Source organism: Vulpes lagopus, chromosome 3 (genome assembly GCF_018345385.1).
Source record: "Vulpes lagopus strain Blue_001 chromosome 3, ASM1834538v1, whole genome shotgun sequence".
Taxonomy (NCBI): Eukaryota; Metazoa; Chordata; class Mammalia; order Carnivora; family Canidae; genus Vulpes; species Vulpes lagopus.
Genome location: NC_054826.1, coordinates 126,849,223 through 126,863,669, shown reverse-complemented (window position 1 = coordinate 126,863,669; position 14,447 = coordinate 126,849,223). Strand labels below are relative to the sequence as shown.

The 14,447-nt window shown below is 46.6% G+C and overlaps 1 protein-coding gene and 2 long non-coding RNA genes across 14 annotated transcripts; all 3 read right to left on the bottom strand.

Moving 5' to 3' along the window:
• Positions 1-425: 425 nt before the first annotated feature.
• Positions 426-5,971, bottom strand: ZNF597 (zinc finger protein 597). 4 transcript variants are annotated; one of them, XM_041746787.1, is made up of 4 exons: positions 5,885-5,971; positions 5,558-5,644; positions 3,760-3,886; positions 426-1,844 (listed from the first exon to the last, which is right to left on the bottom strand). In XM_041746787.1, the coding sequence occupies exons 2-4, from the start codon at positions 5,588-5,590 to the stop codon at positions 739-741; spliced, it is 1,266 nt and encodes a 421-aa protein (XP_041602721.1). In that variant the 5' UTR covers positions 5,591-5,644; positions 5,885-5,971; the 3' UTR covers positions 426-738. The 4 variants fall into 4 exon arrangements, with proteins under 4 accessions (XP_041602721.1, XP_041602723.1, XP_041602722.1 ...); XM_041746789.1 differs by having other exon boundaries at positions 5,891-5,920; XM_041746788.1 differs by lacking the exon at positions 5,885-5,971 and adding an exon at positions 5,742-5,880.
• Positions 5,972-7,379: 1,408 nt separating this feature from the next.
• Positions 7,380-8,064, bottom strand: LOC121487923. 5 transcript variants are annotated; one of them, XR_005986940.1, is made up of 3 exons: positions 7,987-8,064; positions 7,660-7,746; positions 7,380-7,550 (listed from the first exon to the last, which is right to left on the bottom strand). It is a non-coding gene; the product is annotated as an uncharacterized LOC121487923 (long non-coding RNA). The 5 variants fall into 5 exon arrangements; XR_005986941.1 differs by having other exon boundaries at positions 7,380-7,505; XR_005986942.1 differs by having other exon boundaries at positions 7,380-7,505; positions 7,844-8,045.
• A 2,209-nt stretch (positions 8,065-10,273) lies between these two features.
• Positions 10,274-10,967, bottom strand: LOC121487920. Of its 5 annotated transcripts, none has more exons than XR_005986935.1 (3): positions 10,881-10,967; positions 10,554-10,640; positions 10,274-10,444 (listed from the first exon to the last, which is right to left on the bottom strand). It is a non-coding gene; the product is annotated as an uncharacterized LOC121487920 (long non-coding RNA). The 5 variants fall into 5 exon arrangements; XR_005986936.1 differs by having other exon boundaries at positions 10,274-10,399; XR_005986937.1 differs by having other exon boundaries at positions 10,274-10,399; positions 10,738-10,960.
• Between the last annotated feature and the right edge of the window lie 3,480 nt (positions 10,968-14,447).

Below are 14,447 nucleotides of genomic sequence, written 5' to 3'. Positions count from 1 at the left end.
TCCTTTCAGAGAGGAGAAAGTATCTTTCCCTTGATCAAGTCCTAGCAAGAAAAGGCTACAGTCAGAGAGCCAAAATTCCTTGTAAATGAGTCACAAAGGCCAGTAGCATCAGATCTGAGAATGGAAACTTTACAGATACTAATAGCCATCATAGTAGCAACTTGTCCATGTATTTGGGAACTTTTCATCTCAGGTATAAAGGCTTCTAAACCACATCAGAAATTCACGCGTGATATGCCATCCCTTACAAATGTTACATTCCAATAATTACAGACCAAAAAGTGTAAGACAGATACCGGTGGATTACTTTCCCAGATAATAAATCTGCAGACCTGGCAAAAAAAAGAAAAAAAGAAAAAGAAAAAGAAAATTCTCTTTCTTCTAAAACTTACTTAGAAACCATGTAATAAAATTAAAGGAACTTCTAGCAAAACTTTCATTTTAATGAGAACTGATATAAAAAAAATTCATTATCATTCTCTAGTTCATACAAATGGAATGTGAACAGTGAGTGAGTTACTGAGTTAGAATCCTGGCTTCATTCACTAGCTGTGTCGTTGATTATGCTTCCTCAGTTATAAAACAGAAATTATATAGTACCTAAAGCAAGGTTGTGCTGGAGACAAAGTGACATGTGACATAGAATGCATGTAAAGTCCCTAGCACATAAAGAGTAACTGGTCCCCAGTTTTCAGTATACATACTGAAAAGTACAGCATTAACAACAACTTAGTTTATTTACATGGTGGTTTTTTTATGTTTTTGCTGATGAACAATGAGATGCATATACAACTTGAAACTTTTCCCACACATGGTACATTTAAAAGGTTCCTCTCCTGTGTGGCTCTTCTGGTGGCATGCAAGCTCTGAATCCAAAATAAAACTTTTTGCACATGTTTTGCATTTGTGGGGTTTTTCCCCTCTATGAATGCTCTGATGGGAAATTAGCTCAGAGACACGAAGAAAGGTCATCGTACACTCAGGACATTTTAAGGGTTTGAATTTTGAGAACAAAAGCATATTTTCCCCACAGTCGCTGCAGTGTTCAGAGTCATCTTCATGTCCCTGCTCAGGAAGGATAAGGTTCGAGGGCTTCCCAAAGCACTTCACACACTGAGCACAGTCGTACTGGGTGGCTAATGTGTGTGTTTTCTCATGCAGAGCAATATTTGTTTTCTGACCATATTTACTGCAGTCAGTACATTCACAGGCTTTTTTAGTAGTGTGGATTTTCTGATGCTGTGACAATCCTAGGAGCCACAAAAAACCTCTCCCACAAATGCCACACGTGTAGGGTTTCTCCTTTACGTGGACATTCATGTGCCGAGACAAATGTGAGTGCTGGCGGAAGCTGCTGCCACACTCAGCACACTTATAAGGCTTCTCGCCAGTATGGATTCTCCTGTGTGTCCTCAGGTTGGCTCTATGATTGAAAATTTTCCCACAGTCACCACATTTATGTTTTTTCTCCCCTGAATGAGTTTGCTGATGCAAAACAAGGTATGAATTATCACTGAAGCTTTCATCACATTCAGGACACTTGTACAAATTTTTGGCTTCTTCCCCAGGAAATTCAAGAATTTCAGAAAGTGCTTTGGTTCCTAAACATTGAGATAGTTCTAGTAATGGGGTTTGGTTTTCAATGGTAACTAATAAGCTTCTAAACCTCTTCTTGCAAGCAGGAGCTCCACCTGATACTTTTCTTTCTGGGTCTCCAACTCCAGTTTCAGATTTTTCTGGGTAATAGACAAGGGGCACAGCGATGGAGTTTTCTGGGGAAAGTTCTTCAAATCCCGTAGACTCTAGATTTAACTGCTGTGGAATCTCAGTCTTGCCTTCCCCTCCTGTTGATAAAAACAAAACAAAGCAAAACATAGACAACACCCTCAAGAGGTGCTGGGGAAAGAACATGCTAGTTACACAGGGACCAAGAATCTGTAGATGGCTTATCCTAGAACCCAGGCACCAATTTTATACAAAATCAGGCCAGCAGGCTCTACTGACTTTCCAGAGGTGATCCTGTGAGGGAGGAAGTGGAAAAGAGTTGCAACTAAGTCAGGGTCCAGTGGGATAGGAACAAAGGCAATCTTGGTAGCCATTGTTTAGAGGAAGTTTCCAGTTAGTCTCCTGAGTCTCAAAAACCTTTCATCATTTAAGTAATCTGAAGTGACCACTGAGCAACCACAATTGGAATATGAGACTGGAAGTCATATTTAAGAGAGAAAGAGAGCAAGTGGCTATTTTCTACCTAGCAGATAAACACTCTGGTTATTAGAAATAGTGTTATTGTCACCCGGAGAGTTCTTCAAAATTTCTTTACCTGTCCTGGAGGAGAGATCAAGGTAGAGCTACCATGCATACAACAGCCAAATGGTAACTGGTCTCACTGCTAGGATGGCTGACAAAACTTGGGCCTGCCAAAAAGCATTCTTCTGTAGTATCTGTCCAAATATTCTTAATTTATAAGGCTACATATCAATATAAAAGGGGTCTCTCCTTACCAAGAAACAGCCCTAGGACTGCTCCAGTGCACTGCCTAGAAAGGATTTCTGGGCTGCAGTGTAGTGTGGATATCCAAATGATAGCCAGTAGTTTTGCTGATTTGAGGAGAGCAAATTCAGGGATTATGAGATAGCTAGAATTTGACAACAAAATACTGGGGATAAGGCAGGTGCCCAGGCGCCATCTAGGTAGGGCACCATTAAGACCTGGGCTGAGTATTAACCTGTAAGTGCACATGAGGAAACTATCCCAGACTGGGAAAAGAACCATCAAAAGGAACAGACAATTTTTAGAGTTCACATCATACATAGTTCAATAGTTATGTTCCTGCCAGCCAAGGTGGAACACACAAGGCATTAGGCAGTATCCTCAGAAAGACAATGGTTCAGCAGCAGGTTAAACTGGCCCTAGACTAAGGGCTGCTCTGTATACACCCTAACAAAGCAAAAAGCAAGCCCTGAAAGGATCTTACTGATCCCAAGTAACTTAAATGCAAGGTCCAAAAATATTTTTAAAACAACAAAAGCCAACTATGCAACAACATAATACTCACAATGTCCAGCACCCAATCAAAAATGATCAGACATGTGAAGAAGCAGAAAAATATGACCCATAACTAGGAGCATAATCAATAAACAGAAACAGACTCAGAAATGACACAGGTGATAAAACTAGAAACAATGTTAAAATAGCTATACCTACACTTCTTATGTTAAAAAAGGTAGAGGGAAATGCACATGACGAAGAGAGAGGTGGAAAATATAAAACATAAGTTATGATGTCATTCCAAGAGCCAACCCTAGTCAGAGGCAAACTCTTTGTGGGATCGTTTCTGCATATAGTTTCCCTTATGTGAAAATGGCATAGAACCCCCTTAAGAGTAAATCAATTTTGAATCTTTAGCAAATGATAGTAGCCTATCCTTATGAGGTTTTGAAAGTAAAATTGTTACAGTCACTATAACAAATACTATAACAAATACTTGGGAAGATTACCAGATACCATCAGGTCTCATGCAAAAATCAGTCACTGTACTCAATAGGATTTTTTTGTCTTAAGAGATCATTTCAAAAAAAAAAAAAAAAAAAGAGATCATTTCATCCTTTGAAAAACTCATTGTCCAGCAAGTTCTTGTCATATCCACATAGATCACCCAGAGATAGGTCCCATGCCCCCATACCAACATGTGAATGAGACATGAAATCCTGTCCTAAAACTGACCAAAGTTCCAAAATGCAGGAAAAACAACTGCCTTACCCATCAAGGCCATGTCCTTGAAACACTCCAGTGGAATGTCTCTGCTGAGGGACCTCTGGGCAGGGTACAGACTCACACACTCCTCTTGAGAAAAATATACAGCCAGGTCCTCAAACAGCAATGGCCCCTGAAACATGAGAGCCCATCTCAGGACAAGAGGCCCCAAGACCACCTCCTTATTCGGTTTGAGAAGACACCTGAGCTAGAAACATTAGAACCCAGGGAGAAAGGGCGTGGCACTAAAAGGTTCCTGAGTGCTGGAGATGGTGTATAATTTTTTTTTTTTTTTTTTTTTTTTTTTTTTATGATAGGCACACAGTGAGAGAGGCAGAGACACAGGCAGAGGGAGAAGCAGGCTCCATGCACCGGGAGCCCGATGTGGGATTCGATCCCGGGTCTCCAGGATCACGCCCTGGGCCAAAGGCAGGCGCCAAACCGCTGCGCCACCCAGGGATCCCTGGAGATGGTGTATAAATGGGTTCTAAGGGTGATGGTGGAAATTGGGAAGGAGTAAAAAAGGGACATAATTTTTGAGGCAGTGGTATAAGGGCCAAGACGGTAAACTGTAAAAAGTTCTAGAAGAGATTTCTAGAAAAGATGAGGGACCTCTCGGGAAGGGAAACCATCACATATGACGCTCTAAGGGAAAGAAGACTGAGCAGCTCAGGAAGAAGCATGAAAAGGGACAGGGGTTCCAGTGTTCTCCCAACATCCCTCTGCTTGCTAGTCTCTCCTTGCACATGACACTCACTGCTAAGCTCTCTTTAGAATCACATCCAGGCCTAGTCCTGCTTCCCTATTTTAACAGTGTTACAAACCAATAGAACCTCGACGATTAAGAATCTCCTGGGAGGAGGAAAAAAAAAAAAAAAAAGAATCTCCTGGGAGGGATCCCTGGGTGGCGCAGCGGTTTAGCGCCTGCCTTTGGCCCAGGGCGTGATCCTGGAGACCCAGGACCGAATCCCACGTCGGGCTCCCGGTGCATGGAGTCTGCTTCTCCCTCTGCCCGTGTCTCTTCCTCTCTCTCTCTCTCTCTCTCTCTGTGACTATCATAAATAAATAAAAATTTTTAAAAAATTAAAAAAAAAAAAAAGAATCTCCTGGGATGGACAGCTCAGGTGGCTCAGCGGTTTAGCGCCGCCTTCGGCCCAGGGCCTGACACAGAAAACCCAGGATCGAGTCCCACGTCGGACTCTCTGCATGGAGTCGGCTTCTCCCTCTGCCTCTGTGTGTGTGTGTGTGTGTGTGTGTGTGTGTGTGTCTCACGAATGAATAAATAAAAATCTTAAAAAAAAAAAAAAAGAATCGCCTGGGGTTGGGGATCCCTGGGTGACTCAGCGGTTTAGCGCCTGCCTTCCGCCCAGGACGTGATTCTGGAGTCCCGGAATTGCGTCCCACATCGGGCTCCCTGCATGGAGCCTGCTTCTCCCTCTGCCTGTGTCTCTGCCTCTCTTTGTGTCTCTCGTGAATAAATAAATAAAATATCAAAAAAAAAAAAAAAGGAATTGCCTGGGATTGTTTCCGTGTTTATTCAAAAGATATGGGATGACCCTAGAATTCTGCACGTTTGAGCAGGATTCCAGAAAATGACTTTGAGGTCCTCTGATAGCTTTCTCCAATGGGCCCTGCTCCCGGTTGGCGGTTCTGAAAGGAAACGGAGGGATACACCGTTTCTCCCACATGCCTGGTCTAGGAGAAAAGACAGCTTGGTCAAAGGGCTACTGGGACTGGGAGCCCTCTTCAAAGGAGGGCAGGCAGAGGCCGGACAGTAGCAGCAGGAACAGGGACCTGGTCTTACCTGGGCCCCGGTTGCTGGGAGCGCGGACGCCATCCCTGTGGGGTGGGAGTGCCTTCCTCAAGTGGCTACACTGACTTCAGGACAGATCTGGGAGGGGAGAGAATGATCCTCAGAGGGGCCAACGTGGCTGCAAAGCCCCTCATGCACTCCCAAGGCTTCCTCGCTTTCCCAACCCCTTTAAGACCTGAGCCGACTGCTCCTCTCCGCAGCCCAGCCTCGGAGGGCATGACTCCCAGGCGGGCCAGGTCCCACCTTCCGCTCCAAGACTGGTGATCTTAGAAAGCCTCCCGCCACCCCTGCCAGAAATAGCACATGGCTACGCCCAACCCGCACTCCTGACGGAAAACCGGGACCACTGCGAGGCTTCCACGCTCCTCGATGCTGGAGCTGCTGGGAAAACCGCCGGAAACGGCCCGCCCCCATGTTTTTACAAAACTCTACCCTGTGATTGGTTAGCGGTACTCCGAAGGGGGCAGTCTTTCTCGTGTGTTGACCAATCAAGTCCGTTAGCGGAGGACCGATGGCTCACGGGGCATGCTGGGAGATGTAGTTTTCCGCTCGTCTCTCGAAGTAAATATTTCCGCTTCCTGTGCCTGGGTCTCCCGCGTGAGCTCCTGCCGGCTTAACCTGCAGCTAGTAGGGAGGAGGTTAAGAGGTCGGGTGACCTCTAAGCGAGGTAATGTTGCAGGGAAGAAGAAAAGCAAGAAGATAGGGAGACTCCAGAACTCGAAAGACTATTGGCACCGAAATGTGGGTCCAGCCACGGTGGGCAGGGTGAGGTCAGGAGTGCAAGTCCTAGCCTTGGCCTGAGCAGTCAAGTCTTCTGTGTCTTGGGCTGACTCTGAGGCTGTGTAGTGAAAAGGAATGTGTTCTGCGTCGACAAAGTTCAGATCAGTTTCGGCCAGTTTGCTAGTCTCCGACCCAGTGCATTGTGGGGGCATTGTGCCCCGCGACTGCAGCCCAGCCGAGCCAGGTCAGGCTCAGAGCCACAGCCGACCTCAACCTGGAGTAGAGCCGTTGGCTTGCTTCTCAAGACTCCGTATGCCTTCTGATACCTCACATTCGATCTGTACCGTGGCCGCATATTTTACACCTCGCTGTGCCGTGATGTAGGGATTTGGAATTTTAAATTGGGCTCCTTCCCAAGCTATGCCACTGATTGCTTGGGTCATCTTGGCCAATATACAACTTTGTTTTCCTCAATACAAAGACTTCCAAATGCTTCTCCTCAGAGAGTAATTTCAAATAAGTTGTCAGTTTACAAAGCTGAAAAAGCAAGGATGATAGGTACCTTAATAGAAAATTCTGGGTAAGTCTCTCTCTCTCTCTCTCTCTGTGACTATCATAAATAAATAAAAATTTTTAAAAAATTAAAAAAAAAAAAAAGAATCTCCTGGGATGGACAGCTCAGGTGGCTCAGCGGTTTAGCGCCGCCTTCGGCCCAGGGCCTGACACAGAAAACCCAGGATCGAGTCCCACGTCGGACTCTCTGCATGGAGTCGGCTTCTCCCTCTGCCTCTGTGTGTGTGTGTGTGTGTTGTGTGTGTGTGTGTGTCTCACGAATGAATAAATAAAAATCTTAAAAAAAAAAAAAAAAGAATCGCCTGGGGTTGGGGATCCCTGGGTGACTCAGCGGTTTAGCGCCTGCCTTCCGCCCAGGACGTGATTCTGGAGTCCCGGAATTGCGTCCCACATCGGGCTCCCTGCATGGAGCCTGCTTCTCCCTCTGCCTGTGTCTCTGCCTCTCTTTGTGTCTCTCGTGAATAAATAAATAAAATATCAAAAAAAAAAAAAAAAAAAAAAAAGGAATTGCCTGGGATTGTTTCCGTGTTTATTCAAAAGATATGGGATGACCCTAGAATTCTGCACGTTTGAGCAGGATTCCAGAAAATGACTTTGAGGTCCTCTGATAGCTTTCTCCAATGGGCCCTGCTCCCGGTTGGCGGTTCTGAAAGGAAACGGAGGGATACACCGTTTCTCCCACATGCCTGGTCTAGGAGAAAAGACAGCTTGGTCAAAGGGCTACTGGGACTGGGAGCCCTCTTCAAAGGAGGGCAGGCAGAGGCCGGACAGTAGCAGCAGGAACAGGGACCTGGTCTTACCTGGGCCCCGGTTGCTGGGAGCGCGGACGCCATCCCTGTGGGGTGGGAGTGCCTTCCTCAAGTGGCTACACTGACTTCAGGACAGATCTGGGAGGGGAGAGAATGATCCTCAGAGGGGCCAACGTGGCTGCAAAGCCCCTCATGCACTCCCAAGGCTTCCTCGCTTTCCCAACCCCTTTAAGACCTGAGCCGACTGCTCCTCTCCGCAGCCCAGCCTCGGAGGGCATGACTCCCAGGCGGGCCAGGTCCCACCTTCCGCTCCAAGACTGGTGATCTTAGAAAGCCTCCCGCCACCCCTGCCAGAAATAGCACATGGCTACGCCCAACCCGCACTCCTGACGGAAAACCGGGACCACTGCGAGGCTTCCACGCTCCTCGATGCTGGAGCTGCTGGGAAAACCGCCGAATCGGCCCGCCCCCATGTTTTTACAAACTCTACCCTGTGATTGGTTAGCGGTACTCCGAAGGGGGCAGTCTTTCTCGTGTGTTGACCAATCAAGTCCGTTAGCGGAGGACCGATGGCTCACGGGGCATGCTGGGAGATGTAGTTTTCCGCTCGTCTCTCGAAGTAAATATTTCCGCTTCCTGTGCCTGGGGTCTCCCGCGTGAGCTCCTGCCGGCTTAACCTGCAGCTAGTAGGGAGGAGGTTAAGAGGTCGGGTGACCTCTAAGCGAGGTAATGTTGCAGGGAAGAAGAAAAGCAAGAAGATAGGGAGACTCCAGAACTCGAAAGACTATTGGCACCGAAATGTGGGTCCAGCCACGGTGGGCAGGGTGAGGTCAGGAGTGCAAGTCCTAGCCTTGGCCTGAGCAGTCAAGTCTTCTGTGTCTTGGGCTGACTCTGAGGCTGTGTAGTGAAAAGGAATGTGTTCTGCGTCGACAAAGTTCAGATCAGTTTCGGCCAGTTTGCTAGTCTCCGACCCAGTGCATTGTGGGGGCATTGTGCCCCGCGACTGCAGCCCAGCCGAGCCAGGTCAGGCTCAGAGCCACAGCCGACCTCAACCTGGAGTAGAGCGTTGGCTTGCTTCTCAAGACTCGTATGCCTTCTGATACCTCACATTCGATCTGTACCGTGGCCGCATATTTTACACTCGCTGTGCCGTGATGTAGGATTTGGAATTTTTTTAATTGGGCTCCTTCCCAAGCTATGCCACTGATTGCTTGGGTCATCTTGGCCAATATACAACTTTGTTTTCCTCAATACAAAGACTTCCAAATGCTTCTCCTCAGAGAGTAATTTCAAATAAGTTGTCAGTTTACAAAGCTGAAAAAGCAAGGATGATAGGTACCTTAATAGAAAATTCTGGGTAAGTCTCTCTCTCTCTCTCTCTCTCTCTCTCATATATATATATATATATATATATATATATATATATATATATATATATTTAAAGATTTTTATTTTATTATTTATTCATGAGAGACAAAGAGAGAGAGAGAGTCCGAGTCACAGGCAGAGGGAGAAGCAGGCTCCATGCAGGGAGCCTGACGTGGGACTCCATCCGGGATCTCCAGGATCAGGCCCTGGGCCAAAGGCAGGCGCTAAACCGCTGAGCCACCCGGGCTGCCCCTATTTTCTTATTCTAGTGCCAAACATGTGCCAGGATCTAAAAGATTACTCAATAAATGATTGCATGATTATTGAAACAATATTATCAGAATTGACAAAATAAGGAGTGGGAAGAGGTGGACTATCAGGACAGTTTCATCTGCAAATAACAGAAAACCTAACAGAATTACGTTCAAAAGTAGGGCAGGTACAGGCTGGTTAATTCAGTGGCTCAATGACACCAGCAAGGTCCCAATATTTCCCTGTTTCTTCTCTGTCTCCATAGCATATTGGCGAAAGTGAAAATGAAATCCACATAATAAATGCAGACATGCATTGGGCCAGGTATCCATCCTAAACTAACTATTATCAAGAGTAAGAAGACTATACCTACCCTAATTGGTTTGGACCAACCATAGTTCATTCCCTGGAACTGGGGGAAGGACCCAGCCTCCCCTGGCCAACTACCTGCACAATATTAGGGCTCTGTTGGAAAAGAAAAAGAAGGAAGCAGAACAGATGTCAGATAGGTACTAAGAGTGTCTGCCACAAGTGACATTGACATAAAAGAGCTAGGCCTTCTGGGAATGGGTCACAAAAAAGGTATCTGGGGGTCCCAGGGCGAAGGAAAAAGCTGGTGAAAGGACAGGTGGAAGAATGATAAGGAAAAACTTCCCTACAGGCATATAATCCAGTCTTACCTTATCAGTCTTGGTCTCTCTGACACTGGCAGTCGGCTTTCAAGCTCCTTTCTGCATCTACCTGTGTGTGTGTTGTGTAGTTGGTGTGGTGAGTTGTGTCCTCGAAAAGATAAATAAACAATCTTTAAAAAAAAAAATACAATGAAGTGTCGCCTAGAGGGTTGGGGAATCCACGGGGACTCAGCGGTGTTTGCGCTCTGCTTTTGCCAGTGACGTGATTCTGGGGGTCCGGAATTGAGTCCACATCGGGCTCCCTGCATGGGAGCCTGCTTCTCCCTCTGCCTGTGTCTCTGCCTCTCTTTGTGTCTCTCGTGAATAAATAAATAAAAATATCAAAAAAAACAAAAAGGAATTGCCTTGGATTGTTTCCGTGTTTATTCAAAAGATATGGGATGACCCTAGAATTCTGCACGTTTGAGCAGGATTCCAGAAAATGACTTTGAGGTCCTCTGATAGCTTTCTCCAATGGGCCCTGCTCCCGGTTGGCGGTTCTGAAAGGAAACGGAGGGATACACCGTTTCTCCCACATGCCTGGTCTAGGAGAAAAGACAGCTTGGTCAAAGGGCTACTGGGACTGGGAGCCCTCTTCAAAGGAGGGCAGGCAGAGGCCGGACAGTAGCAGCAGGAACAGGGACCTGGTCTTACCTGGGCCCCGGTTGCTGGGAGCGCGGACGCCATCCCTGTGGGGTGGGAGTGCCTTCCTCAAGTGGCTACACTGACTTCAGGACAGATCTGGGAGGGGAGAGAATGATCCTCAGAGGGGCCAACGTGGCTGCAAAGCCCCTCATGCACTCCCAAGGCTTCCTCGCTTTCCCAACCCCTTTAAGACCTGAGCCGACTGCTCCTCTCCGCAGCCCAGCCTCGGAGGGCATGACTCCCAGGCGGGCCAGGTCCCACCTTCCGCTCCAAGACTGGTGATCTTAGAAAGCCTCCCGCCACCCCTGCCAGAAATAGCACATGGCTACGCCCAACCCGCACTCCTGACGGAAAACCGGGACCACTGCGAGGCTTCCACGCTCCTCGATGCTGGAGCTGCTGGGAAAACCGCCGGAAACGGCCCCGCCCCCATGTTTTTACAAAACTCTACCCTGTGATTGGTTAGCGGTACTCCGAAGGGGGCAGTCTTTCTCGTGTGTTGACCAATCAAGTCCGTTAGCGGAGGACCGATGGCTCACGGGGCATGCTGGGAGATGTAGTTTTCCGCTCGTCTCTCGAAGTAAATATTTCCGCTTCCTGTGCCTGGGTCTCCCGCGTGAGCTCCTGCCGGCTTAACCTGCAGCTAGTAGGGAGGAGGTTAAGAGGTCGGGTGACCTCTAAGCGAGGTAATGTTGCAGGGAAGAAGAAAAGCAAGAAGATAGGGAGACTCCAGAACTCGAAAGACTATTGGCACCGAAATGTGGGTCCAGCCACGGTGGGCAGGGTGAGGTCAGGAGTGCAAGTCCTAGCCTTGGCCTGAGCAGTCAAGTCTTCTGTGTCTTGGGCTGACTCTGAGGCTGTGTAGTGAAAAGGAATGTGTTCTGCGTCGACAAAGTTCAGATCAGTTTCGGCCAGTTTGCTAGTCTCCGACCCAGTGCATTGTGGGGGCATTGTGCCCCGCGACTGCAGCCCAGCCGAGCCAGGTCAGGCTCAGAGCCACAGCCGACCTCAACCTGGAGTAGAGCCGTTGGCTTGCTTCTCAAGACTCCGTATGCCTTCTGATACCTCACATTCGATCTGTACCGTGGCCGCATATTTTACACCTCGCTGTGCCGTGATGTAGGGATTTGGAATTTTAAATTGGGCTCCTTCCCAAGCTATGCCACTGATTGCTTGGGTCATCTTGGCCAATATACAACTTTGTTTTCCTCAATACAAAGACTTCCAAATGCTTCTCCTCAGAGAGTAATTTCAAATAAGTTGTCAGTTTACAAAGCTGAAAAAGCAAGGATGATAGGTACCTTAATAGAAAATTCTGGGTAAGTCTCTCTCTCTCTCTCTCTCTCTCTCTCATATATATATATATATATATATATATATATATATATATATATATATATTTAAAGATTTTTATTTTATTATTTATTCATGAGAGACAAAGAGAGAGAGAGAGTCCGAGTCACAGGCAGAGGGAGAAGCAGGCTCCATGCAGGGAGCCTGACGTGGGACTCCATCCGGGATCTCCAGGATCAGGCCCTGGGCCAAAGGCAGGCGCTAAACCGCTGAGCCACCCGGGCTGCCCCTATTTTCTTATTCTAGTGCCAAACATGTGCCAGGATCTAAAAGATTACTCAATAAATGATTGCATGATTATTGAAACAATATTATCAGAATTGACAAAATAAGGAGCGGGAAGAGGTGGACTATCAGGACAGTTTCATCTGCAAATAACAGAAAACCTAACAGAATTACGTTCAAAAGTAGGGCAGGTACAGGCTGGTTAATTCAGTGGCTCAATGACACCAGCAAGGTCCCAATATTTCCCTGTTTCTTCTCTGTCTCCATAGCATATTGGCGAAAGTGAAAATGAAATCCACATAATAAATGCAGACATGCATTGGGCCAGGTATCCATCCTAAACTAACTATTATCAAGAGTAAGAAGACTATACCTACCCTAATTGGTTTGGACCAACCATAGTTCATTCCCTGGAACTGGGGGAAGGACCCAGCCTCCCCTGGCCAACTACCTGCACAATATTAGGGCTCTGTTGGAAAAGAAAAAGAAGGAAGCAGAACAGATGTCAGATAGGTACTAAGAGTGTCTGCCACAAGTGACATTGACATAAAAGAGCTAGGCCTTCTGGGAATGGGTCACAAAAAAGGTATCTGGGGGTCCCAGGGCGAAGGAAAAAGCTGGTGAAAGGACAGGTGGAAGAATGATAAGGAAAAACTTCCCTACAGGCATATAATTCAGTCTTACTCTTTCAGTCTTGGTCTCTCTTTACACTTAGCAAGAATAATCTTTCAAGCTCCTTTCTTGATCTACCTGTTTAGTTTTGGTAGTTAGAGGGCCTAGGGAAGATTTTGTTTCCTCTCCCATTTCAAAGATAACCCTCTCTCTCTGGTTATCCAATGAGTTAATACCACAAGCTTCACTTCTGATCATTGGAAACTGTGTTTATTTCTTTGTAATGAGGTCAAAGTTCAAAGGTAAGAGCCACGGGGCACTTGCATGGCTCAGTGGTTGAGCCTCTGCTTTTTGCTCAGATTGTGACCCCCGGGGTCCTGGGATGGAGTCCCGCATGGGTTTCCCTGCAGGGAGCCTGCTTCTCCCTCAGTCTGTGTCTCTGACTCAATCTCTGTGTCTCTCATGAATAAATAAATAAAATATTAAAAACAAAAACAAACAAAAAAAAAAAGGTAAGAGCCACAAGAGCCTCTTGTTCTTGGTGAAAGGGCCAAAATCAAAATCAGGAGAATCTGAGCCCTAGATGAGATATCCCTGACATAAGAATAGCATTAAATAAAAGCACAAAGGGAGAGGGGGAAAGATGACTACTTGAACACTACCATGATTCTATGAAGAATATGCCTTCAGGTTAGACCATGTATCAGGCTGTTAGCTCTTTAACGTTTATGCTTTGGATTGGTCTAGCCTTTAGGGAAGTGACCCAGGCAGACGTTCAACCACTGAGCCACCCAGGTGTCCCACAGCCTTTGTATTCTTTGTGAGATGTAAATACTACCTGGGAAATTGGCAGGGCCATATCAGGATGTACCAGAAGAATGTAAATAAGGAACATCAGCTTTTTCTCCCAACTTCAGCAAGAGGCTTTTCTCGCAGAAATCCAAAAGGCCTGACTGGGCAGTTAGAAACCTGGGCTTACTAGTATCCAGTTGCTAATGAAGGGAATGATGGATGCTGATCATGCCTGCAGGATTTACCGTCACCAAGAGCTAGAGGCTCGGGGCGCCTGGGTGGCTCAGATGGTTAAGCATCTGCCTTTAGCTCAGGTTCTGATCCCAGTGTCCTGGAATTGAGCCCACAAGGGGCTCCTTGCTCAGCCAGGGAGTCAGCTTCTTCTGCCCCTCCCCCTACTTGTGCTCTCTTGCTCTCTATTGAATGAATGAATGAATGAATGAATGAATAAAATCTTTTTTTTAAAAAAAGGAAAAGCAAGAGACTTTCATGACTTTGGGGCTAGGATTATTTCCAGCTGGGCAGGAATTCCTTCATTAGAAAGAGGCTCAAAAAAGAAAAAGAAAGGAGCACCTGGGTGGCTCAGTCAGTTCACTGTCTGCCTTAGGCTCAGGTCATGATCTCATGGTCCTGGGACTGAACCTGCATCTGGCTCCCTGCTCAATGGGGAGCCTGCTATTCCCTTTGTCTCTCCCCCTGCTCATGCTCTCTCTCTCTTTCTCATTGTCAAATAAGTGAAATATTTTAAGAAAAAAGAGAAGGGAGGAAGGAGGAAAAAAGAGAAAGAAAGAGCAAGGAAGGAGAGAGGGGGAAAAAGGAAGGAAGCAAGCTCTACGCTCTAAGTTGTGCTTCCAATATACTAATTCTATTACCAGAAAGTGGTTTTACTCTGTGTCGATTCTAACAGAATTCTTTCTGTCA

Excerpts from the sequence above, each read along its gene's own strand:
- ZNF597 (XM_041746787.1), bottom strand. The coding sequence starts at position 5,590 with ATGGCGTCCGCGCTCCCAGCAACCGGGGCCCAG. Across the intron at positions 3,887-5,557 it reads TCCCAGCAACCGGGGCCCAG|GGGCCATTGCTGTTTGAGGA; the intron begins GTAAGACCAGGT and ends CTCATGTTTCAG. Across the intron at positions 1,845-3,759 it reads CAAGGACATGGCCTTGATGG|GAGGGGAAGGCAAGACTGAG; the intron begins GTAAGGCAGTTG and ends TTTTATCAACAG.